At 34.8% G+C, this 26,822-nt stretch overlaps 1 protein-coding gene across 2 annotated transcripts; it reads right to left on the reverse strand.

The window, feature by feature from the left end:
* Nucleotides 1–1,338: 1,338 nt before the first annotated feature.
* LOC138354689 (uncharacterized) lies at nt 1,339–14,393 on the reverse strand. 2 transcript variants are annotated; one of them, XM_069309053.1, is made up of 13 exons: nt 14,313–14,393; nt 10,746–12,756; nt 10,296–10,385; nt 10,073–10,190; nt 9,627–9,770; nt 9,419–9,535; nt 8,738–8,824; nt 8,519–8,605; nt 7,968–8,087; nt 7,433–7,644; nt 5,573–5,735; nt 4,814–4,920; nt 1,339–2,992 (listed from the first exon to the last, which is right to left on the reverse strand). In XM_069309053.1, the coding sequence occupies exons 3-13, from the start codon at nt 10,383–10,385 to the stop codon at nt 2,930–2,932; spliced, it is 1,308 nt and encodes a 435-aa protein (XP_069165154.1). In that variant the 5' UTR covers nt 10,746–12,756; nt 14,313–14,393; the 3' UTR covers nt 1,339–2,929. The 2 variants fall into 2 exon arrangements, with proteins under 2 accessions (XP_069165154.1, XP_069165150.1); XM_069309049.1 differs by lacking the exons at nt 1,339–2,992; nt 4,814–4,920; nt 5,573–5,735; ... (6 more) ...; nt 10,073–10,190; nt 10,296–10,385 and having other exon boundaries at nt 10,649–12,756.
* Between the last annotated feature and the right edge of the window lie 12,429 nt (nt 14,394–26,822).

The following is a 26,822-nucleotide window of genomic DNA, read 5'->3' on the forward strand; positions in this document are numbered from 1 at the left end:
AACCTTTTATATTCTGTTTGGCAATAAATCCTCTAATCAAATAAATCTCAAAATAAACAATACCCAAATTTGTAACAAATTAGATGGCAAATTCCTTGGCATTCTCATTGACCACAAGCTTAATTTCCAGGGACACATTCTAAACATATCAAAAAAAGTTTCAAAAACTGTGGGCATTCTTTCTAAGATCAGATATTATGTACCACGCCCTGCCCTGGTGACTCTCTATTACTCCCTTATCTATCCATATCTCAACTATGGTATTTGTGCTTGGGGCTCTACTACCCAAAATCACTTACGTCCTCTAATTACTCAACACAAAGCTGCTATTAGGACAATATCCAATTCTGGCCCCAGACATCACTCGGTACCCCTACTTAAATCTCTGAATATGTTAGACATTAAGTCACTGCACATTCTCTCATGTGTATTATACATATATAAAACGCTAAACTATAATGCCAATCCTGATCTCAAAAGCTTCATAGAAGGTTGTATCAGAACCCATGAGCATCACACCAGAAATAAATACAGTTTTGATATTCCTAGAGTACGACTTAATCAAACTAGAAATGCTCTACAAATCAAGGGGCCCAGAATGTGGAATGACCTTCCCAACCATGTTAAAGACTGTACCTCTCTCAACCAGTTTAAGTTAAAAGCGAAGCTATACCTAATAAATTCCCTGTAACCTACCTTACCCTTCTATTGTCAACCAATGTCTGTTTTTTTCTTTAAAGAGCGCTGTTTGTCGACATAATTGTATTTGTGCTGCTTTTTCATCTATGTTTTCATTTCTTGTTTTCATTCTACTCATTATGCTCAATTAGTATTAAGCTTGTCATTTAAGTTTATCATGCCCGAAACGCTTTGCGTAATAGTGGCTTTAGGCATTGTATGTACTAGCTATACCTATAAGTCAAACAATCCTTGTAAATATTTATTGTATGTATGTACCTTACCTAAATAAAATTGTATTGTATTGTATAACTAACTCTGCTTTCAGACAACACTCCCCAGCAAACATTTTCACGTTTTTAAAACATTCTAAAAACAACATTTCATTGTTTTCAGCACGTTTATAATTACGTTTTAAAAATGTTTTTTGAGAATTTTTATATATGACCTTAGAACGTAAATAAATAACATTTAAAAAAACCTTTTTATAATATTTTAATTACCTACAAAATAACGTTTAGGGTAAATTAGGGTATAATAATTTTTTAAATTATATCTGAAATAGAAAGGGAGAGAAAGAAAGAAGACATATCTGAGAAAGAAATGGACATCCTATATATGTACGTGTAAATTACAAATAAGTAGGGTACAAAAAGAGAATTAAAATATTATATTTATTTAAGATTGAGTAATACAACAAAATATATGTAATAGCTCGAAATATAGACTATATCTATAACAGAATATAAAAGTAAAAATCTAAAAATCTATAAAAATTTATATATGCAATATGTGAACACAATAGATTTCGTGATCAAGCAGGCTGTGATTCATGTCATGCTGAGATCAGTCTGACGTTACAAGCAGTTATTGTTACTTAAAACTAAAACAAGTAAAATTTCCCGAGTATACATATAACATTATAGTTTTTCTATGACTAAAAATAAAAATCTATAAATCAAAAGTTTAGGACTAATTAACTAAAAATAAAAATCTACAAGTGAATGTAAACACAGTCAAGTATAATATTCATGTAGAAAGAGAGAGAGAAGATTTCTTTCTTTCAGAGAAAGAAAGAGAAAAAGAAAGAGAAAGAAAACAAGAGAAAGAAAGAGAAAGAAAGAAAAAGAAAGAGAAAGAAAAAGAAAGATAGAAAGAAAAAAGAAAGAGAGACAAAATGTATATTATTCAAGAGAACTTGACAATTAAGCACCTTCAAACAATTCATGATCAAGCAGGCTGTGATTCATGTCATGCTGAGATCAGTCTGACGTCACAAGCAGTTATTGTTACTTAAAACTAAAACAAGTAAAATTTCCTGAGTATACATTATATACTATATAACATAACACTATAGTTTTTCTATGACTAAAAATACAAATTATAAATCATTTATTCAAATTATAAAGTAAAATCTTAAAGTTTAGGACTAATTAACTAAAAATATAAATCTACAAGTGAATGTAAACACAGTTAAGTATAATATTCATGTAGAAAGTGAAAGATTTTTCTTTCTTTCAGAGAAAGAAAGAAAGAAAAAGAAAGGGAAAAAGAAAGAGAAAGAAAGAGAAAAAGAAAGAAAGAAAGAGAAAGAAAACAAAAGAGAAAGAAAGAAAAAGAAAGATAGAAAGAAAAAAGAGAGAAAAAAATATATTATTCAAGAAAACTTGACAATTAAGCACCTTCAAACAATTCATCGTCAAGCAGGCTGTGATTCATGTCATGCTGAGATCAGTCTGACGTCACAAGCAGTTATTGTTACTTAAAACTAAAACAAGTAAAATTTCCTGAGTATACACTATATACTATAACACTATAGTTTTTCTATGACTAAAAATACAAATTGTAAATCATTTATTCAAATGTTAGCACCATGCAAGAAGAGAGGAGACAGAACAAAATTAAGGCAAGGGGAGAGAAGACAGAATAGAAACAACAGAGAGGGGAGAGAGAAATGAGAGAACATTGAAGAGAAGGGGAAGAGAAAGACAAGATAAGAAAAAGATACAAGATAAAAACGACGCAAGTGAATTCCACAAATGTAAAAAGTAAAGGAAGAAAGAAGCTAGAAGAGACAGAAAACGAGAGGTGTTAGAAGAGAGGAGGAAAGGAGAGATAAAAAGAGACAAGAAAAACAGGAGAGAAACGTAAAAGAAATTAAAAAAAAGGGACATTTGTGAGGAGAGAAAATAAAGAGACCAGAGAAGACCATATATCAAGAGTGAGGATAAACACTTAATTGTGAATTTTCTTAGTAGACATCCTCTGCCTCTTGTTGCCCCTCTTGTATACGAATCGTACTTGCAAGTTTTCCCTGAAAAGATATTAACAAAATTAATTAATATTTATTTGTTTATATAAATTACACACACACAAATATATATATATATATATATATATATATATATATATATATATATATATATATATATATATATTTATATATATATATATATATATATATATATATGTATATATATATATATGTATATATATGCGGAAAATCCACAGAGAAATATGAAATGAGGTGAACGTTTCGGCTTTGTTAAAGCCTTTGTCAACACCAGACTGATTGAGTCTGGTGTTGACAAAGGCTTTAACAAAGCCGAAACGTTCACCTCATTTCATATTTCTCTGTGGATTTTCCGCATAAAATGATCAGTGTTTTGTGATCGTCAATTGCATGTATATATATATATATATATATATATATATATATATATATATCAATTGCATGTATATATATATATATATATATATATATATATATATATATATATATATATATATATATATATATATATATATATATGAGGGAAGGGGATGTTCCCTCCATGCTGGATATTATATTTACCAGGAAAGAGGAGAGATTTATCATTCAGTACCTCCCTCCCTTGGGTAAAAGTGACCATGTCTTTTTGGGACTAAAGTATGCAATGCATTATAATCTGGAAGAAAATGAGCTTGAAGCAGTTGAAAAACCTGATTTGTGGAGAGGTCATAATGGGGAACTCAGATATTTCCTTAAGGAATTTGACAGAAACACTTGCTGTTAAGACATTAGGACATCTTCGGACATTAGGACATCTTCAGAACGAGTGGATTTACAGGTCGAGAACTGGACATAAATAGGCAGGAGAGAATGGTGGAGTGAGGCGAGGTACAATACGTGGACACTGCAGAGGGCCTATTGGCCCATCCGATGCAGCAACCACACACAGGCCCAAACATAGATTGGGAGATGGCTTCTTCAATAATGAATGGTAAAAATACTTATAACAGAAACATAATTGGATCTGCTTTGATACAGATCACAAAAGAAAGTAAATTGAACATTAGCAGCGGTTTATATAACTTAGATCCATTTTTAATAGATCAATTAAAGGGCGATTTAAGTAGGATCATTGGAACACATTTGTCTCACTAATTCATTGTAAATATTTACTATTTTTATGCTATGATTATCCATGTTTGGGCCTGTGTGTGGTTCCTGCATCGGAAAAATTCTTGTTTCAATTTTCCTCCGTGGTCTGACACTGACTATCTATCTATCTATATATCTATCTATATATCTATCTATATATCTATATATATATATATATATATATATATATATATATATATATATATATATGTCGTACTTAGTAGCCAGAATGCACTTCTCAGCCTACTATGCAAGGCCCGATTTGCCTAATAAGCCAAGTTTTCATGAATTAATATATTTTCTCTAATTTTTTTCTTATGAAAAGATAAAGCTACCCATTTCATTATATATGAGGTCAATTTTTTTTATTGGAGGTAAAATTAACGTAGATATATGACCGAACCTAACCAACCCTACCTAACCTAACCTATCTTTATAGGTTAGGTTGCGTTAGCCGAAAAAGTTAGGTTAGGTAATCGAAAAAACAATTATTTCATGAAAACTTGGCTTATTAGGCAAATCAGGCCTTGCATTGTAGGCTGAGAAGTGTGTTCTGGCTACTAGGTACGATATATATATATATATATATATATATATATATATATATATATATATATATATATATATATATATATATATATATATATATATATATACATATATATATAAACAGATAATTAGTGAAAACAAAAAAAATTTAAATTATTTTACCTTGTACCTAGATCCACCAGGCCTGTTTGGAGCATGTTTAAGTACTTCAGAAATTTGAAAGGTCACGTCTTCCACCTTAACTTGTGGATGTGCGTTGATAGATGATTCTGTAAAATTAACAGTTATTTATATAACAAATTCTGTATAACAATAATATTCTGTAAAATTAAAAGTAATTTACACATCAGATAAAACTCTCCAGAGATGGTGATACACAACATATAAAAGACAAGTTTCAGAACAAGATATGCATTTAGGAATAAGGTTCCGTACATGTAGGTAGCACATGAGAAAAAAAGTGGAAGGTGATCAAGTTTATATTAACATGTTAACGGCTTTATTGAGGCTTTGCAAGAATGAAAAAATATTACTAATATAATCTCACCGACCAATGAATTGTACGTTGTTTAAAAGTCAATTATTTACATTATTATTATTATTTAATACTAATGATATAAAAATGCATTTTGCAATCTACTATTTATGCAAGTATTAACCACAGGATCATGAAATAAACTGCAAAATACTGTAAAGGATAAACCAATTAAGTTTACATTTTCCCATAGCTAAGTCAGTCAGTTCTACAGTACTAGCAGCAGAGAACAATTATGACCAACCTCTATTAAATGAAACAATCTTAAGAGCAAGTGATAGAAATATAATCATTTATACTTAATGTACACTTAATTTGAACTTAAAATTTTAATTTTTTAGTGAATTTTAAATAAAAAAAAATTATTTAATTTTTTTGTTACTTACTTAAAATAACATTATATAGTTCTTGTTTTTCTAGAAATGCTAATTTCTTCTTTTGTCCTTTTAGGCTGTATAATGACCAAAGGCCGTTTGTTCCTATCTTCTTCATCATTCTTCGAACTGTAGTTGCACAATCAGATCCACGTACACTGGTTAAAAGCAACACCTAAAAGCAACAACAAAAATGTAGTACACTAGTAATTTTGATATATGTATGTATGTATGTATGTATGTATGTATGTATGTATGTATGTATGTATGTATGTATGTATGTATGTGTATGTATGTGTATGTATTCATATATTATATATATATATATATATATATATATATATATATATATATATATATATATATATATATATATATATATATCTATATCTATATATATATCTATATATATATCTATATATATATCTATATATATATCTATATATATATCTATATATATATCTATATATATCTATATATATATATATATATATATATATATATATATATATATATATATATATATATATATATATATATATATATATATATATTGGTGTATACTGGCAGCAGGTTTTCTTTCAAACATGTTTCATTGAATATGACCGCATATTCTGTATTTATTATTTTCTGGTTTAGGGCTTCTATCCCTCTAACTATTTTCTTAGCATCAGGGCTTAATTGAAATAGGAGTTCTCCAAAACTCATTTTCGTACTTTTAAGGTGAAGAAAGAAGTGATTTACTATAGAGTGTATTACACTTATTTATATAATTTGCACGACGTTTCAAACCTCCATGGTTCATTCTCAAGTGAACAGATCTTACAATACTAGTTGATTTTATACCCGCACTGGGTCAGGTGATAATACAATGAAGGTGAAAACATGGGGGGATACATAAGGGATAAATGTGAGGTGAAACTAGTATTGCAAGATCTGTTCACTTGAGAATGAACCATGGAGGTTCGAAACGTCGTGCAAATTATATAAATAAGTGTAATACACTCTATAGTAAATCACTTCTTTTCTTCACCTTAAAAGTACGAAAATGAGTTTTGGAGAACTCCTATTTCAAATAAGCCCTGATGCTAAGAAAATAGTTAGAGGGATAGAAGCCCTAAACCAGAAAATAATAAATACAGAATATGCGGTCATATTCAATGAAACACACACACACATATATATATATATATATATATATATATATATATATATATATATATATATATATATATATATATATATATATATATATATATATATATATATATATATATATATCATAACTTATGATAAGGCATCTTATCATAAATAACATCTCAACAAAAATCACATCATTCTAGGAGGTGATTTCAATATTGACCTGGGTCTACAAAATAACCCTCTAGTTGACTGTTTCCATAACAGCATGTAATCCTCTATGATAATCCCCACAATCACCAAGCACTAGACCAAAGTTCTCAAGTCAAGCCTAGCCTCGGGCCGGGCTTGGGGAGTAGAAGAACTCCCAGACCCCCATCAAGCAGATAAGTGTGTGTGTTATGAAGAGATACATCTCAACGACTAACAAAATTAGCAAGAGAAATATAGTCGTTGAAATGTAAGCCTCATCCTAACCATACACTCAAGACCTTGAGAAAGCACTCAGGAGAGTGTGAAAGACTCTGTGTTAATATTACATAATTTACAAATACGTAAGTGTTATATTTTATCCTATCCTATATAAACAAGATTATATCATTATTCTTATTATTTAGCAATTTTATCTTTTCTGCATGAACTATCAAAAAAATTTAATTAGAAAATTAGCAAATATCTGTAATATTTAAGATGAAAAATTGAAGGAAACATTACTGTTAAAATACCACTTACAAATTTTGTTCTGAAACTCGATTCCGCTAACTTCCTATTGAGAACATTAAGATCACCTTCTGCAGCAATAGGATTTGGTATTAGATCTTCTATGATCTTGTCTGTTTCTTTTGTAGTCAAAGTTGCTTTCAATATCTTCACATCACTTTTCAGTTCATTCACATCACTTTTCAGTTCATTCACTTCAGTGTATATGGCCTGCAACATGTTACCTGGAAATTTATACAGTATATAGAAAGTGTACATGCTATTATATTACATATCTTGAATGTACATTTAAAATAAAAGCATTATAAAGTATATTTTAAAATAACTGACACTGAGAAAGCACCCAAAAAGTAGGCTATGACTGATGTGATAGATAATGGGATAATTTCTTATTAATTATGAAACTGCTTATATAATTGGAAGCAAATTCAGCAATCTAACCTGCTCAGTTTGCAGTCTACTTCAACATGAAACTTATGCCTATCACCCATAGGGTACATATAGGTTATAGGCTACATAATAAATTAATTAAACTTTCAAAACTTACTCATATTCTGCATCATTTCTTTCAAACTCCCATCGTTCTTGTCTGGTGACTTTGGGTCGAATAAATTCCTTGACCTTGGAGTCCTAACGACTGAAGTACTTGGCGTGACCAGCTCATTGTCTTTAAGATTGCAAGATTTAGCTATTAAAATCTAACTACTGTAATTTATAATCAACAAATTTCATGAGCTTTTACTACTGCATACTAATATTATAAGTTATACTATATGTCTACATCACATTTAAACTACCCAACATCAGAAAGAGGGCGAGCCAACATCAGAGAGGGGGGGGGGGTTATCATGGGAGAGAGGAGGGCCAACATGAGAAGAGAAGAAAAAAGAAAAGAAAGAAATAAATAAAGAAAAAGAAAGATAGAGAGACATACAGAGACAGACAGACACATACACACAGAATAAGAAGAGGTGACAGAACAAAATTAACAAAACAAATTTCAACATGAGAAAAGGGAGGTCAACATGAGAGAGAGAATGAGGGTCAACATGAGAGAGTGGGTCAACATGATATATATTTTAAATAATTACTTATTACCTTCATGAAGAAATACTGATGGCGTCAACGGTGTATTGTGAAGTGTAGTCTTCACTGGAGACTGCTTTTGTAGGACTGTTCTATTAGCTGAAAAGTAGTTATGTTTATTTCAAACACTCGTTAACCAAATAATATTTTAAAGACTTTAATATAGTTTGAACTAACATGAGAGAGGTGGGGGTCAACATGAAATACACATTTTAAAAATTAACTTATTACCTTCATGAGGAAATACTGATGGCGTTGAAGGTGTATTGTGAAGTGTAGTCTTCACTGGAGACGGCTTTTGTAGGACTGTTCTATTAGCTGAAAAGGAGTTATGCTTATTTCAAACACTTGTTAACCAAAATATATTTTTAAGACTTTAATATAGTTTGAACTAACATGAGAGAGGTGGGGGTCAATATGAGATACATATTTTAAAAATTAACTTAAGGTAAGGGACAAATTAACACGTAAGGTAAAGGTAAGATAAAGGACAAATTAACTCGTAAGGGACAAACAAAAAGAAAAGTAATAACAAACCTGCTTGTTTCTAGTGACTAGATCAAAGGAAAACCAAAATTTCCCTGAACTGTGACAAGTGAAAAGCACCTGCTAGACAAAGTGGGAAAAGTTCACTAGACCCCATATGCACATAAAAGAATAATATGCTTAATATTAAACAATTAGAAATAAACACATATTTCTATACAGAAATTCCAGATAAGCATAAAAATTACTCAAAGCTTCTAGTACTTCCAGAAGGAATTAAACAAAACAAAAACAAAAAAAACAGCAAGAACTAAGTTTAGAGCAGTTTTTAGTTTTTTTTAACCCAAAAGCATAAATAACCAAACAAAGGAAGCATGGTTAAATATCAATTTAGAACTTTTAATGTTATTTACTACTAATCCTTACATTCACTTAATATACCAGAATAATATGGTATTTGCGGAGGACTTATTTCTTTTGAAGGTGTATTCTCATATGAAGATGGCGAACACTTCTTCTTGGATTGAGACGAGTGATGATTGCCTGAAATTATTTAAATTGCTTAATGTATTGAATGGCATTTTTCAAGTTGCAAATTTTTTTTAAATTACTGTAGTAGGTTATCAATGCTTACGTTTGTTATTCTCGGAATTATCTTCTTCATATTTGAAGCATGGTTTCCTTTTTCGTTGTCGAGGATAGCCCATATCGTCTTCAGTTTCGACATTTGAAGTGTCTTCCGCAGCTAAGCATCTTCGTTTTGCAACGTCAAAATCATCTGTAATAATTGAATATAATTAGTAATATATCAGCGAGATATATATTTATCGTTACCTAGTAGAGTAGTGAACACTAAGAAATAACTTAAATCAGCTTCCTAAAGAGATGTTTAATAAAACGACGTACATGATTTGGAACTTATAACTGGGGCACAAAAGTCTTAAGTAGCTATGAGGAAACCCATCTTGTGATTAAAATATAATTATAATGCTGTTTTTGTCTGCAGTGTTAAAGTTATGGTGAATGAATGAATAGGTGTCTTGTATCTTAAATCTTAATAATTATAAATTTAATACCTACCAGTTGTTGATAGGATTGTTGATACGACATGCACTCGCCAATTTGTCGTGTCTGGCTTTTCGTGCTTTTGGGCACTAACTGTATGCCTGCTCCGTGGCCACCAGCACAATATTTTGTCCTGAAAAGTCGAAATAAACTGTTACATGCTAATTTTAGCACTAATTTGGAATATTTTTAAAGCAACTCAATATATGCAATTTTTTAGTTTCAAAGTAATGCTTACATCATCAGATTTTTCAATCCAGGTTGTGGAGATGATACCCACACTACGATCATTGAAGCCTACCACTGCATACCGCTTTTCAGATGTCATCTACAAAATTGAAAAATCTTATTAAGGGTTGTTCTCCCCAAAAAAAGAAATTAGCATAAAGTTGGTAATAGATTTACTTGATTATGTCAATCATAGATTAGCCACATTTGTAAATGATTTTCGGTTGGTATAAACAGTAGCTGCCATGTATGGACTAAAAGGCTTAATACAGTTTTATCTCTTAATGTGCTCTCAAAATATTAATAATTTTCATGAAATACAGGGTAATGGGATTTTTAAACAGGTAAATATTGGTCAAAAGATAATAGCTTTAATAAAAAACAAAATTGTGAATCTCATTAACTTACAATATTAGTTCAAACTATTATTAAAGCATGGATACAGTATTTAAATACGTACTTGTCATAAGTCATGTAGTATTGACAGAAAAGTATTTGCGCTTTCTGTCTCGATCATCATACCTGTGCGGTTTAGTTTTCTTGCTGGAATCACCTTCATGGATGAATTCCTAGTAAGAACCTTAAATGCTCCAATTAATTTGGAGTTACAAGGTTTCTCAAAGAGAGGTATACTTCTCGAATATACCCTGCAAAGGAACATGCTGTCTCCATTTTCATCGGTGTCACTGACAGTGTCCAAAACTTGGCAGCAAGTTTCATTATTCAGCAAATAGGCATTGTTTGGTGCCTTGGTATATATTTTATGTTCTGTATTTGGTGTATAAATCCTTTGAGCATGCTGCATCTCTTTCAGCCTCTTTGCAATTTGAACAAGAGGGTTTTTACTTGATCGAACCATATTCTTAACCTGCTGCAGGTAATTTTCAAATGGAAATGCTGAACATCTGTCCAAACTACCAAACTCTTTGGCATCAGAGGATATGTGTGTTAGGCAGTGTACATTGTACACTAAAAAATCCTTACCATACAGCTCACGAGCCTTTAACACAAAGTACAGCAAAAGATCATGTGCATATTGGCTGTAATTTAACTGAATCAATTTAGGTGATACAAGAATAGAAATGGCTACACTCAGAGTCAGGAAATGGTCATACAATTCTTTGGGTAAGATTCCCTTCAGTACAATCTTACCGGTGTAGAGAAGGAGTTGCCTGTATTCAGTCGCTTTCCATCTATCAACCTCTGAAAGACTTCGAGGTTTACGTGCAAAGTGCATAGGCACAAATTGTGTTAGTTGAATTAGACGCTGACTAATTTCATCAACTTGGCGAGCACATAATTTTACGTTTTTATTTCGTATCCAGGCAAGAAGTAACCTTTTCATAACCCCAAGACATATCTGATGCATATAGTCTATGGGAAAAGTACTCACCATATTTATATTTAAGTCACAGAATGGTGATCTACCATGGTGATGTTGAGAATTAGATTGATTACGAAAATCTTCATCTGTTCTGAGTTGTAAATTTTTCACTTGTTGATAAGTCATTCTTCCATTCCAAACACCCTCTTGGGTACATCTATCACACCCAAAGTAGCCAGAGTGGAGTTTGATTGCCTTCACCATTGCTTTTGCTGGGGCATCACATATGACTCCTTTTAGTTTTACTGGCAATGTTTTGTCATCATTTTTAAATCCATAGTGCATAATTTTTTTCAAATCCTGAATGAATTCATTTAAAAAATCTAAATCACTAGGTTTAGAGCTTCCGTATGTGAGGACTACTGGGAAAACTCTTATAGGTTTGACATTATTGATAGCACAAAGAACAGGCCATAAACTTTCATTTTTACTTCTAAATATTGGCAAACCATCAATGTTGCAAATTAAAGATATTTCTGCCAAATCTCTTATTGTTGATTTAGGATACAGCCTTAAAGTTTTCAACATTTCCTCCTCTTACCCCAAGTAGATATACATCATGCCTGATTTAGTCTCAGTAGGTATATGTTTAACTGTATTCAGTAACGAACGAGCTGTTTTTGGCAAGTCAGCATGTCCCTGTTTTCTCAATTTTTTTAATAAATTATCAATGGCATTGTGTGTTATGCCATATTTATTAACCCATACTAACAATACATCTGATAATGATTTATCATCCTCATCACCACTGCTCTCTGACTCTGATGATATTGGGTCATGCTCATCAATCATGTCCCAAGTCCAATCTCTCTCTCTCTGACTTTCCAGAGATGATGCATCTTCATTGGCTCCACAACCAATATTAGGTTCTGAATTAGATGACAAAGCAGCATGGTCATCGTCTATGCTGTTTGTTGTAACATTGGCCAAAGGATCCTGATTCAACAACTGAATCTCAACCTCATCACTATTTTCATTTTTGCCACGCTGGGACGCCTGTTCTTTTAGGCGTCGCTTTTTGGCCCGTGACATACGCTGCCATCTTGTGTGGTATTCTCTTCTTTTTTCTATAATGTGTGCATACATTCTGAAGGAGAAAGGCCAAGTGCTACATTACCAATTACTATTACAAGATTATTAGTAAAGTACTCTACTGCAAAAAGCAAATAAAATGGGGTAAACTAAACTTTGAAAACAAATAATAATTAAAACAGGTAAATTAGTAAAATAACAAAGGCTTAAGCAGACATGACTCTGCTTAAGCCATGTAAAGCAGACAGATAAGATGGCAATATATAAGGGGAAAAAATTAAAAAGCTAGGATATAAAACTAATTGAGATCAAAAGCATAAATTACTATAGGGGAAAAAATAACAAATGACTTCATAAAAAAATTATCCAATTGCCAACAGCAACTTGGTAGTACGAGTCTAAGTCTAAGAAACAAACAAAATTTAAATGCTGTTATCTGCAATGAAACAATACATACTATTGCACGTACCGAAACATTGATGAATGTAAAAAATAGAGAACTATTTGCTGAATGTCCCATAAATGGATTTAAACTATTTTACACAAATTGTTCACAATTTTTGTTACACCAAAGTTGGAGTATGCAGCAGTTGTATGGTGTGCCCATATCTTAGAAAGCATATCAACAAACTGGAAACGGTGCAGAGACATGCCACTAAGTGGCATTAACTAAATGCCATTAAATATGCCAAATATACTACATAAATATACATACTACACATGCACAATAATTGTCCTGGGACCTCTGATATTCATAATATAATATATTATATATATATATATATATATATATAATGTATATATAGGGCCATCAACACACCTCCAGCTAGGGCCACCAACACACCTCCAGGGCCATCAACACGCCTCCAGGGCCATCAACACAACACCACCATCAACACACCTCCAGGGCCATCAACACAACACCACCATCAACACACCTCCAGGGCCATCAACACAACACCACCATCAACACACCTCCAGGGCCATCAACACAACACCACCATCAACACACCTCCAGGGCCATCAACACAACACCACCATCAACACACCTCCAGGGCCATCAACACAACACCACCATCAACACACCTCCAGGGCCATCAACACAACACCACCATCAACACACCTCCAGGGCCATCAACACAACACCACCATCAACACACCTCCAGGGCCATCAACACAACACCACCATCAACACACCTCCAGGGCCATCAACACAACACCACCATCAACACACCATCCAGCCAGGGCCATCAACACGCCTCCAGGCCATCAACACGCCTCCAGGGCCATCAACACACCATCCAGCCAGGGCCATCAACACGCCTCCAGGGCCATCAACACACCATCCAGCCAGGGCCATCAACACGCCTCCAGGCCATCAACACACCATCCAGCCAGGGCCATCAACACGCCTCCAGGCCATCAACACGCCTCCAGGGCCATCAACACACCATCCAGCCAGGGCCATCAACACGCCTCCAGGGCCATCAACACACCATCCAGCCAGGGCCATCAACACGCCTCCAGGCCATCAACACACCATCCAGCCTACCACCACAAGCTTATATATATACTACACATGTCTAAGAGCAAATAAAAGAAAACAGTTACCTTAACTATTGAAGATGCAGCAGGATTTTGTGGATAAGCCAGCAGCAGTCCCTCTCGACACGGTTTTAAAATGGCGGCGACTACCACAACATGCAACGAGCCTAAAGAATGTCCAGCGCTAGCATTATCTAAACGCTATTATATATTATCAAGCAATACGGAAATCTAAAATAAAAAAAATGATACAAATAATTGTATTAAATATTTATTTGCAATTACAATACCTCGGGAATATATTTTTGCGTTAGCAAAACATATTAAGTTCGTATTTAGTTTAACTCATTTAAATTCTTTACAAATAATAACCTGATTTTACCTGATGGCCATTAACATTAATGTTTTATGTTGATACATTTCATACCCTTATTATTTCAATATCTTTCTTTATTATGCACCCCATACCCATCCCGTGGGCGGTGGTGTAAAGGATTACAGAGGCACATAATGGGTTCAGGAACTGAACTCTCTAGTTTGTTTAGCTAAGCAAATAACAATTTTTGACGCTAGTTACAAAATTATTAATGTTATATATACATGTACACACTCTCATACATACATGTACATATATATATATATATACGTATACATATATACATACACATGCATATTTATAATCACCCACACAAATACACACATCAATAATCTCTGTGTCACTTATTTTATACATGTTCTTGTAGAACATTCTATTGCGAACACATTGGGCGCTGCCCAATAAACTCGCCCCTCGGGGCAAAATTATTTTTTTTTTTTTTAATCTTGGTGGAACATAAAATGGCCGCCTGTGTTTATGCTGTCGTCAGATGGCGCTGTGACGTCACAGATGAGGGAAGCACGTACTGCGCATTAATGCCTCGATCCCTCGTTATTTATTTATTTTATTTATTTATATATATACAAGAACGTACATTGGGGGGTTAAGACACAACATAGAGCTTAAGTTAGAATTATAATCTTGTAAAACCACTAGCTTGCATATATAGAGTTTCGGGCAAGTCCTTATAAACTAATCTTTGAGCAAATTCTTAAACAGAGTTTTAGAGAAATAATTAAATGTAAAATTGATAAAAAGTGTTTAACAGGTACATTACAGCTTTACTTTACAAGTACAGATGATTTTAAGTAGGATAATTACAGTAAAATTGTCAAAAAATTGTTTACAGGTACGATGCAAGAATTTGACACAAAAGCAGATCAGAACAATACACAATAATGAACAAGGAATCCTAAGTACAATTAGGAAAACATCTCAGGGTTATACATTGGATTACTGAAGCACAATATGAGGATCATTACAAATAGTAATGCAGTAGAATATGCACTCATATTCTATTATTAAGTTAATATTAAGTTCCTTCCTCATGTTAAGTATCTTTGTGGTACTAGGGACATCCAAGGATTATCTTCAAGGCTTCGTTCTGCAAGTTTTCAAGCCCTTTAAGCTTTCTTTCAGTCATCAAGGCAAGCAGAGATGCAACATAATCCACTAGCTCCTTTATGAACTGGCGTTACTCTTGCGTTTTTAAGGATATCAGGGAATGTATGACACTCAAGGGATTTGTTGAACAGCAGAGCTATAGGTGGTGCAAGGGCATATGGGAGGCGCTCTTGTATACAATGGATGGGATTTCACTGATGTTCCCAGCTTTGGTTTTTAGTGAATGTATGATGGACACAACATCTGACGGGCTGACTGGTGAGAGGAGAAGAGAGTTTGGATAGCTGCCTGAGAGATATGTGTTGATATGTGTCTGAGTCTGTGGGATTTTACTTGCAAGGTTAGCACCAATCGATGAAAAGAAGCTATTAAATTCATTCGCCATTTCTAAGTCAGATGACAGTGTAAGGCCATCCTTAGAGAGTGTTATCTGGTTGTGGGAGTGTTGTTTAGTTCCCAGGATGTTAGAGATGGTATTCCATGTGCTTTTCATGTTGCCTTTTGCTTCTTTGAATCTAGTCTCATAATATGAAAGTTTTGCTTTTCTTATGATACTGGTAAGCACTGACGAGTACCTTTTAACTACTTCCATTGGAATTAGGCCACTCCTAAATTTCTTTTCGTATTCATGTTTTTTGTTGATTGATTTAATTATGCCACTTGTGAGCCACGGGTTATTTTTTCTTTTATCAGTTACTTGTTTGGTAAGGAGGGGACAGTGAGTGTTGTAGAGGCTTAGAGTTTTGTAGAGAAAGAGGTTAGTTGATGAGTTTATATCCTGTGAATTATTAAATTCAGATTCCCAGTTAATATTGTGAAGTGCATTAGAGAGATTGCCTAAAGCTGATTCACTATGTAGCCTGAATGAAAGTTTTTTGGTTTCTGGTGGTGATGTGTCAATGTTTGCTATGAGGAAAGTAGGATAGTGGTCAGTTGTTCTGTCATAAATTACCCCAGATGTAAGGGGAGCTGTTATATTAGTCCAAAGGTGATCCAGGGTAGTGGCAGATGTTTGAGTGACTCGGGTGGGCTTGGTGATTGTGGGGATTAGCATACAGGAGTGCATGCTGTTACGGAAATAGTCAACTTGAGGGTTGTTTTCAACATTCAATAAAGAAATTCTGGAGGGCTTCTGTGCAAGGGTTAGGATGAGCTAGCCTAAGCATTTTTATACCAATTTGACAGTTATTTTCAGTAACACGATAAACAACGCTCGGAATATTAAGTTCCTTTCTCATATTAAGTATCTTTGTGGTACGAGGGCACCCAAGGATTATCCTCAAGGCTTCGTTCTGCAATTTTTCAAACCCTCCAAGCTTTCTTTCAGGATGCCTTAAAGTTAGTTTAGTTCATTTATTATGCATCCCATACCCATCTTGTGGGCGGTAGTGGAAAGGGTTACAGAGGCACATAATGGGCTCAGGGACTGAACCCCACAATTCATTTAGCTAAGCAAGTTACAATCTTGATGAGCTAGTTACAAAATTCAGTATAAGTCGTCACATCAACAATGGGTTCGAGATCGATCACAAGTACAGTTTCTAAATTAAGCAACTGACATATGTGGAGAGCTAGTGTCACAATTGATATGTTTGTCCTGCACACCGCCCCCCATCCAGTGGGCAGCGGTGGATAGGTTACAATCACTTTGTTACTACTTACAGTTAGCAAACTGGGGATATTTGGCTAAAATTTCTGGTACCAGATAATTTTGAATGAAATATTGACACATCGTTGGTACATTGGTTATAAAATTGTCTCTGAATTCACTATCACATAGTGACGGAGGGTGTGCGAATAATTTTGTTGACAGTTAACATTTGGTCAGGTCTACATCGGCAGATAATGAGAATTCCCAGAAATACTTGTAACCGAGTCTAAGCCGAGCAGTAGTAACATCTAGAAGTCTGCTGATTTTATTGGATGAACCATAGATGTGTCGCTCCTCTTGCATAATAGTATTGAACGAAAGTTAATCTCCCCAAACAATTTCGCGTTTTGGGCAAGTTACCCCTCCACTCTCTCCATTTTTTTTTGGACATTCCCTGGTAGTGTGCGGAAATACTGAAAAGTGTATACTCTTTTCAACTTTGTCACCTTAATTCTCGTCCTATGTCTTTCATTTTGGTATCAATGCGTTCGCAATAGAATTCCCAACAGAACTATGTGCATATAATGTCAAAGACAGCAGCGCGCTCCACCCGCCGACAAGATGAATGTAGGCCAAGGGTACCAGAAAAAGAAAGCTGAGCGTGATAATACTGAAAAGTGTATACCCTTTTCAACTTTGTTACCTCAATTCTCATCCTAGGTTTTTCAATTTAGCATCAATGTGTTCGCAATAGAATTCTCTACAGGACTAAAGGCATATAAACTCCAAAAGCCCGGCTTACCATCCGCAACAAACAGAGAAAGCGAGAGCGTGTTACCAGGGAGCGCACAAGAGCGATAAAATGTATACACTCTTTTCATTCTGGTCACCTCAATTGTCATCCTAGGTCTTTCATTTTGGTATCAATGTGTTCGCAATAGAATTTCCAACCGGAATTTATGCATGAAATGTCAAAAACAGCAGCGTGCTCCACCCGCTGACGTGATGAAAGCACGGCGGACCATCCACACAAAACAGAGAAAGTGAGAGAAAGTAACCTGGGAGCACTCTAGTGCAATGTAATGTGAACACACTTTTCACTTTGGTTACCTCAATTCTCGTCATATGTCTTTCATTTTGGTATCAATGTGTTCGCAATTGTATCTGCTGGCATTTTACCCTTTGCTTGGATCTGAAGGGTTTTAGGCTCACCACGATGCAATCTGATAGTACCACACGTGTATATACCTATCTTCAAGCAGCAATTCACTCATTCAAACCGACTTATAGTAGTTATCCATATATAAATGGTAATCTTTGTTCTACCTGTTAACCTGTCATATGAAGAAAGATTGTCAAAGCTTATATTACATTCTCTAGAAAAGCAAAGAATTAGGAGTGACATATGGTAGAGGTGCACAATGGGATGAATGGACATAACAAAGGGGACATTAATGGGGTATTAAAAGTAGCAACACAAGACAGAACTCGAAACAAAGTGTAAAAATTGGAAAAATTTAGATTTAGGAAAGAACTGTATGAGTAAATACACTGGGTTTGTACCTTAAGGTTCATGTATGCAATATTACAGAGTTCCAGTTAACTCCCATGCATGCAATTAATTTATGTTATGTTTATGTTTTTTATGTTAAAATGTTTTTGTTGATTTGTTTGTATATTTTCATAAGTAAAGCATGCTTACCGTCTAATCCAAGTTTTATGATAACTTTACAATGTTTAAAACATAAAGTTCAATATATATTCTGGTTTTCACACAGGAATTATACGTTAATATAACATCATAATAACGTAATGATGTCGTGTAAATAACGTTATACTGACGTCATATAAATGTTATATTTATGTTATAAGAACGTAAATTGGATAGCTTTACAGAAAGTAAACAAAAAAAACTAAATGTTGACTGAAAATTATTTATTCTTAAATATAAAGCATGAAAACATTATAATACCATAGCATTTACTATTATTTTTAAATTTTTACATAAATCTTAAAAAACTGTGTCATAAGAATATATGTTTTTAGTTATATCCTTTGGTTTTAAGAATGTCAGATATACGTATTTATGTCAAAAGTTACAGTATTACCTTTGTGGAACCATTTAAAAACGTCCACAAACGTTCTGTGTTTGCTGGGGATCAGCTCCATTGTTTAAATCCCTAAACTTGCTAAATATTAACTCCCTCCACACATTCTCTTGTGTCAACTACATTTACAAAACCCTGTTCTTAAATGCAAACCATGCTCTGAAACTCTCCCTGGACAGATGTAATAGGACCCATTATCACCACACCAGAAATAAATATCTCTTTGATATCCCCAGGGTCAAACTTAATCTGTGTAAACACTCTATGCAAATTAAGGGACCTAGTCTATGGAACTCACTCCCTAGTGAATTGAAAAACTGTAAAACTTTTGCCTTATTTAAAAGCAAAACCAAAAAGTACCTAACTTCATCTTCTTAGTTTCCTACGCTGAGCTTTAAATTTGCTCTGTACCTAGTGTTACCCAATCTCCTAATTTTTATGTAATATCAAACAACTTATCATTGTGTTCATTGCTGTCTTCTTCTTTGTGCTAGCCATATGCTGTATTGTGACTACCAATTTTTGTCAACTACCATTCTAGCTGTCATTGCAACCAATCTTATATTGTTTCTGCTGTATTGTGCCTACCATTTTTTTTGTCAACTACCATTCAAGCTGTCATTGCAATCAATCTCAGCTACCTATGTGCTTTAATATACTGTACCTACAATTTTCTCTCATCTTTTTTTCATTTCATGTAATCTGTTATCATTTTTTTGTCTATAATTTTTGCAAGTATTTACCTCATTAAAATTTTCTTAGATTAAGGACCTGCCCGAAACGCTGCGCGTGCTAGTGGCTTTACAAGACTGTAATTACCATATTTGTATCCTCACATTCCTTATGTACATTCTTGTATATGCATAAATAAATAAATAAATAAATAAATAAATTGTATTTCCCGACATCGCGGCCGGCTCTGTTCCTTGGGGTTCGCTGTCCTCTTGCGGGGTTTTGTTTTTCTTTTTGCCTGGTGGGGGGTTCTGTCATTTTATTCAGTTTGTTTTTGCCCTTCCACTGTTCTCCTCGGTGGCGCCCCCTGCTAGGTATACAGCTTGTGGGAAGGTTGTTGTGTTGATTTAGGGGCGACGACGATCGTACGTGGGAAGGTTTTATGCTCATTTCTGGACACACCGTCCCGTGCGGTCCATAGAAGTACCCAAATCGGCCCAAAACTACCCAAATCGTCCTAGCATTACGTAAGTAATGAAGAAATATGGTATATTTACTTACTATAATGTTGGTGCTACACATAGAACATGATCAAACCTATTTTTACTCTGAAATAATCTAATTTCATAACGAAATTAGACGTAAATATGTGAGAGGTGACGCCATAGGAAGTCGACGGTCCAAGCGACAATTGTGTGGAGCGACTTATCCAAGATATATGGTCGCCAGGAGAGTGTTTGCTGCCATATCAGCCTCCTGTACACAGTGATCCAGTCCTTTTCGTTCATTGAACACCGAACCCTACACGCCCTCTGATATATTGCTTAATTAACAAATATTCACAAATAAAGATTATATTTGTATATGTTATCAGAAAGGCAGATATAAAATAGTTTTTGTGAATCCATCACAGAGATTATACCTTATTAGAGAGGAAAAATATTCATACTTTAAACAAGGCTTCATGGCCGACTCTCTCCTTACCAATATGGGAACTATGACCTTCCGAAGATCAATGTTAATTTAATCTAGATATTGTAATAAACGAAGTTTTCTATATCATCATAAAGACATAAATATAAGCTGCATGTTAATACTTTGGCATAAATATAACTGAATTGAAAGTTAAGATATATGCCTTTTTATGGTTACTTGATGGCTCGCTCAGGGAGTGTGAAGGCCTCCACACAAGCCAATCAATTTTATAATTACTTTGCATATATGCAAAGTAACGCCATAGGTCTTTATGTCAGAATAAAGCCATGTAGATGATAATGTAACTACATTTCAAGGAAAACATATCTTAATATAATTATTAAATGAATGCAAAGTTATGGTTAAATAAATAGCCAATACCACACAATCGCCGGTGTCCGGACACATGAATAGTCGCATTAGGTGAAAGGAAATGTACCCAACCATTTCCATTTACCCAACCAGTTTGTGCACCCTATACTCATTCTCTGTGCGGTAATTTATTGTGCACCCCATACTCATCTTGTTACCAGTAGTTTGTGCAACCCATACTCATCCTGTGACCAGTAATTTATTGTGCATCCCATACTCATCCTGTTACCGGTAGTTTGTGCACAGCATACCCATCCTGTGACCTGTAATTTATTGTGCAACCCATACTTATCCTGTGACCTGTAGTTTATTGTGCAGCTAATACTCATTCTGTGAGTCATAGGACATTGCGCAACCCTTTCTCATCGTGTGAATCTTTGTTTACTTTGCTCTCCATATTCATCCTCTGCGCGATAGTTTCTTGTGCAACCCATACCCATGATGTGAGTGGTAGTTTATTGTGTACCCTATATTCTTCCTGTGAGTATAGGGTACACAATTCTTGTTTGGATTCTTGTAATGTTATTTGTCTATTTGTAGTCACAGTATTTGTGCGCCCCTTGAGGGGGGTTGAATTAGAGGGGGGTTGAAATAGCCTAAGCTACTCTATCTCTTTGAGATGTATTTATTGCTTATCTCAATAAACATACTTGAACTTGAACTTGGGTACACAATGAGTTCATTTGTACTCCATATCATCAAGAAGTGTATTTTACCAGCATTGTAATATAAATTAAGAATAAAAGCTTAACTGGATTACGGACCCATAATCAAAATAAGAGCCATCACTAATTATCATGACAAATTGTCTCGGCTACACTTCCGCCTTCGACAAGCTGCCGCCGGATGTGGGTATAGTTTATTGTACACCCCCGCACCCCCAGTCCTGGAAGGGCGGGCATTGGGATGTGGACATGTGTACCATTACACCCCCCCCACACACACACACACTCCTCTCCTGTTAATAATAATAATAATAATAATAATAATAATAAAAATTAAAAATAATAACGTTAATAAATATTATAATTAAAACACTGTAATACCCTAGTGCTTGAATGAAGGTGAAGGAACGACCCAATAAATGTGTAAGTGTATTAAAAACCAAATTTTCGTTGGGTGAGCTGGCAGGTGAGCACCACCTGCCAGCTCACCCAGTAATGAACATCACCTGCACACTGCACCGAACCACTTGCCAGCAGGTGCAGAAGTACGATGGAGAGAGCAAAGTATACAATATTTCAAGTATAATATTAAAGATATATTTAGGATTTAATTTTTTCCTATAAAGTTTCAATAATAACTTTATTTGATTTTTTGTATTATTTTCTACCACAGACGTGGCCACACATTAACAATGCTAACCAGCATATATACATTTTCTTCAGTCCGCCATGGACTCTAACCCTTTCCACTACCGCCCACCAGATGGGTATAGGGTGCATAATATAAGAACTAAACTAACTCCATTGATAGGGTTAGAGATTTGTTAAACATAGACACTCATTTATATAGAGGTTGGTTTTATGCTTAGCAGCTGATTGTATGAGGTCAAACTTCACAGAGGTATTTGCAAGTTTGATGAGCATTCACCTACTGCTACGGGGACTGTTTTTATCTATCCTGATAGCTGATTTGATATCAACATTGACTCCGATCTTTGAATTAATTAGGGTGTGGGCTTTGTTACAACAATTCTCACCTTGTTGTTCATCAGGTAGATCAGTAGAGCTAATTATCAGGGAGTCATGAAGTTGTTGTTGCTCTTGGTCATCTTCGGAAACCGCCTGGTGAATCTGAAGGAGATTGATTTGTTTTTCCAGCTTTTGAAGGAGGTCAGTTTGAGCTGAGAGGGTTTCCTCGGCCTGAATCTTATGTATTTGATCCATTGCATCATTTGCAACAGTTTGTAAGTTGAGAATTTCTTGGTTGTTGTTCGTCGACGATTCAAGGAGGCGGTCTATGGTTTGTTGTTGTCGGGTGACTGTGGCTTGGAGGGCCGAAATAGCTTTAGATTGCATTAGCACAAGGTTGTGCAGTTTCTGCAGCCATGGTTTACTTCTGAGAGGTTTGAAGTTTAGACAGGGAGCCATAGATTGAATGAATTCTAGAGCTTGAGATTCGAGTTGAGTTGAAGGGGGAGAGTGAGGAGGGGGAGCAGATGCTGTGTTTACCAACATCGGCGAGGATTGCAGCGTTGCCAGTGTTCCATTCAGATCTCTAGGAGTAATGGATGCAGAGCGAGAGGCACCCCTATACTTGCTTGTTGCTATGTTTGGGCATGTTTTCGGCGATAGATTCTTGGTAGTGTTTCTAAAGGTAGATACTTGGAGAATTATAGTAGGGATAGGCGTATGGGGAACGCTTGGCAGAAAGGTCCTAGATAGGCAGGCGAAAATTGGTTAATTTTGGTTGATTACTGTTAAGGTTCACTGTGAGTTATGGCATATTAAGTCTCCATGCACTTAACTCGTGCTGGGCAGCAGTTAGGCCATGCAACGTTGAGTGGAGACGAAATTAACATGAATTTTCTGCAGCAGTGTCGGAGCCGGTGCCACCCGCCAGCGTTTCCCGCCAACATATCTTTCATGCATTATCTGTACATGGGGTTCAACCACTGCAAAATTACCTCAAGCCCATCATCACTCGGCAAAAATCTGCTACCAGAACTGTAATGAACCCTAGTCTTCAGACAACACACAACCCTCTATTTAAGTCCCTTAACAAGCTAAACATACTGTCATACTATAAACATACTACAAACATACTATTATCTGTCTATTGTTACTTACAGTGTACCTGAGCAACCCGTTCTCACACAAGACAGCACATATATGACTTAATGCTTAAAGTCAATATGTTGAATATGAATTAGTAAATATGTGATATATTCCCAGTTACTTTTTTTACCAAGGCCCAAACTCTTCCTCACGTACCAATTTACATGTCACAGTACCCGTCCGTCAACATAGATAGCAGAATATTCGTCATTGGTTCAATTATAAGGAAAATTGTAGTTTTCAGGTCCCACATGGGTTGTGAAATTTACCTACTGTTGTCCATGCTCTTATAATATTACAGATCAGCTATATCCTGTTGAAGGCTCGTAGTTTTGTTTTGAGAAATATTAGTTGTTCTTAGTAAATTATAATAAGCACTATAAATTATTACATAGAATAACAGTGCTTCACCAATCAATATTATATACCATAGTTTGGCTTTAAAATTCTTTAAAGAATGTTTTGTAGGAACACTAACAGAAAACGATGTTACATTTGAATGTCTATGGGGTAAACTACTGCAAACAGGACGGTATTGTGTCTACTATACCAACTATAGCTAGGATGGGTATATTGTCACCTACCGCCTGTTAGGTGGGAAAGGGGTCCAATACCACCCACAGGATGGGTATGAGGGTCACATCCACCCACAGGATGAGTATGGGGATCACATCCACCCACAGGAAGGGTATGGGGTCCAATACCACCCACAGGATGAGTATGGCGTCCACTACAACCCACAGGATGGGTATGGGGCTCCAACCACCCATAGAATGGGTATGGGGCTCCAACCACAAATAAAATGGGTATAGGGTCCAATAACACCCAATGCATGTGTAAGGCGTCCATTGCCGCGCGTCGAGCTCGAAAACCGCAGCATTCATCTCAGAACCATGCCTATTTCACACAGATTCCTTAATAAACGTAAGAGTTTTATATGTCACAAGAAAGATAGAAATATAAGCTTCATTCTAAATACCTTACCATGGGCATATTTAAATTTAAAGCGAAGATACGTGTACTTTTATAATAGCCGAGCTTTAACCCCGGACAGATTGATCGACCGAGCAACTCTCTCTCAGAACAATGTTTATTTCACGTGAATTCGTTAATAAACATATATGTTTTATATGTCTCAAGAAAGGCAGACATATAAGCTTCACTTTAAACACTTTACCATAGACATATTTAAAGTTCTAATGAAGATACATGTATTTTAAAAATTACGGAGCTCCCACCCAGTACAGACTGAACGACAGAGCAACTCTCTCTCAGATCAATGTTATTTCACGTAAATTCGTTAATAAACACAAATGTTTTATATGTCTTAAGCAAGATAGAAATAAGAGCTTCATTTTCAATACATTACAATAGACATATTTATAGCTCAAGTGAAGATACATATGTTTTTATAGTAGCGCTCAGTAGCTTGTCGGGCATGGAGTGCAGACGCCTACGCACTTGCCGATATATTGTATAATTATCAAAGATACGCTAATAAAGCCTAAAATCTTATATGCCTCCAGAAAGACCGAGATATGAACATTATTATGATTTCACCAAATGAAATATATCATGTTCGAGAACAAAGATATATCAATTTTAAATTAAGTTTCGACTCTTGCTCGGGCGAGAGAGAGGGAGCGACTCTCGCCCCATCTATTGGAGATTCTGTCCACTAAAGACCCAAAGCTACTCAAACCCTCCTAGCATTATTTAAGTAATGAAGTAATATGGTATATTTACTATAATGTGGGTGCTGAATGCAGAACATGAGAAAACATATATTTACTCCAAACTAATATAATTTCATTATGAAATAAGTAAATAAGTAGCATCAAAGGAAGTCGACGGTCCAAGCGTCAATGTTGTGGAACGACTTATCCAAGATATATCGTTGTTTGGAAAGTGTTTGTTGGCATTCCAGTTGTCGCACTTCTCTGCACAAATTATCACAAATTTAAATTATAATGTTTACAAGTAGAATACGTATTTTTAATAAAATCTAACATAGCTAGCCAGAAAACATTTAACATTTATTAAAAAAATATATGTTTGGAAGTTAAATCGACTTCATAGGACAATAGTGTTGTTATATATACTCGTTATTCGTTGACATGCGTTCGCTACTTAAACTACCATGTACTGTACTTATGTGAAATCTCCCATGTCTCTTCGCTCATCTCACCGAACCCTACAGGCTCTGTGATATATTGCTTAATTAATTGAGATTCACAAATAAAGCTTATAATTGTATATGTTATCAAAAAGGCAGAGCTTATTTTAGTTCATTTATTATGCACCCCATACCCATCCTATGGGCGATAGTGGAGTGTTACAGAGGCGCATAATGGGCTCAGGGACTGAGCCCCACAATTCATATAGCCAAGGAAGTTATAATCTTGATAAGCTAGTTACAAAAGTCAATGCACATTGTCACATCAACAATGGGCTCGAGACCGACCACAAGTACAGTTTATAATTTAAGCAACTGACATATATGGAGGGCTAGTGTCACAATTGATATGTTTATCCTACACATAACCCCCTCTCCCCCATCCAATAGGCAGCGTTGGA

The sequence above is a fragment of the Procambarus clarkii genome, chromosome 6 (assembly GCF_040958095.1).
Source record: "Procambarus clarkii isolate CNS0578487 chromosome 6, FALCON_Pclarkii_2.0, whole genome shotgun sequence".
Taxonomy (NCBI): Eukaryota; Metazoa; Arthropoda; class Malacostraca; order Decapoda; family Cambaridae; genus Procambarus; species Procambarus clarkii.

Bases quoted from the DNA above. Each gene is read 5' to 3' on its own strand.
- LOC138354689 (XM_069309049.1), bottom strand. From the start codon at position 12,197: ATGTTGAAAACTTTAAGGCTGTATCCTAAATCAACAATAAGAGATTTG.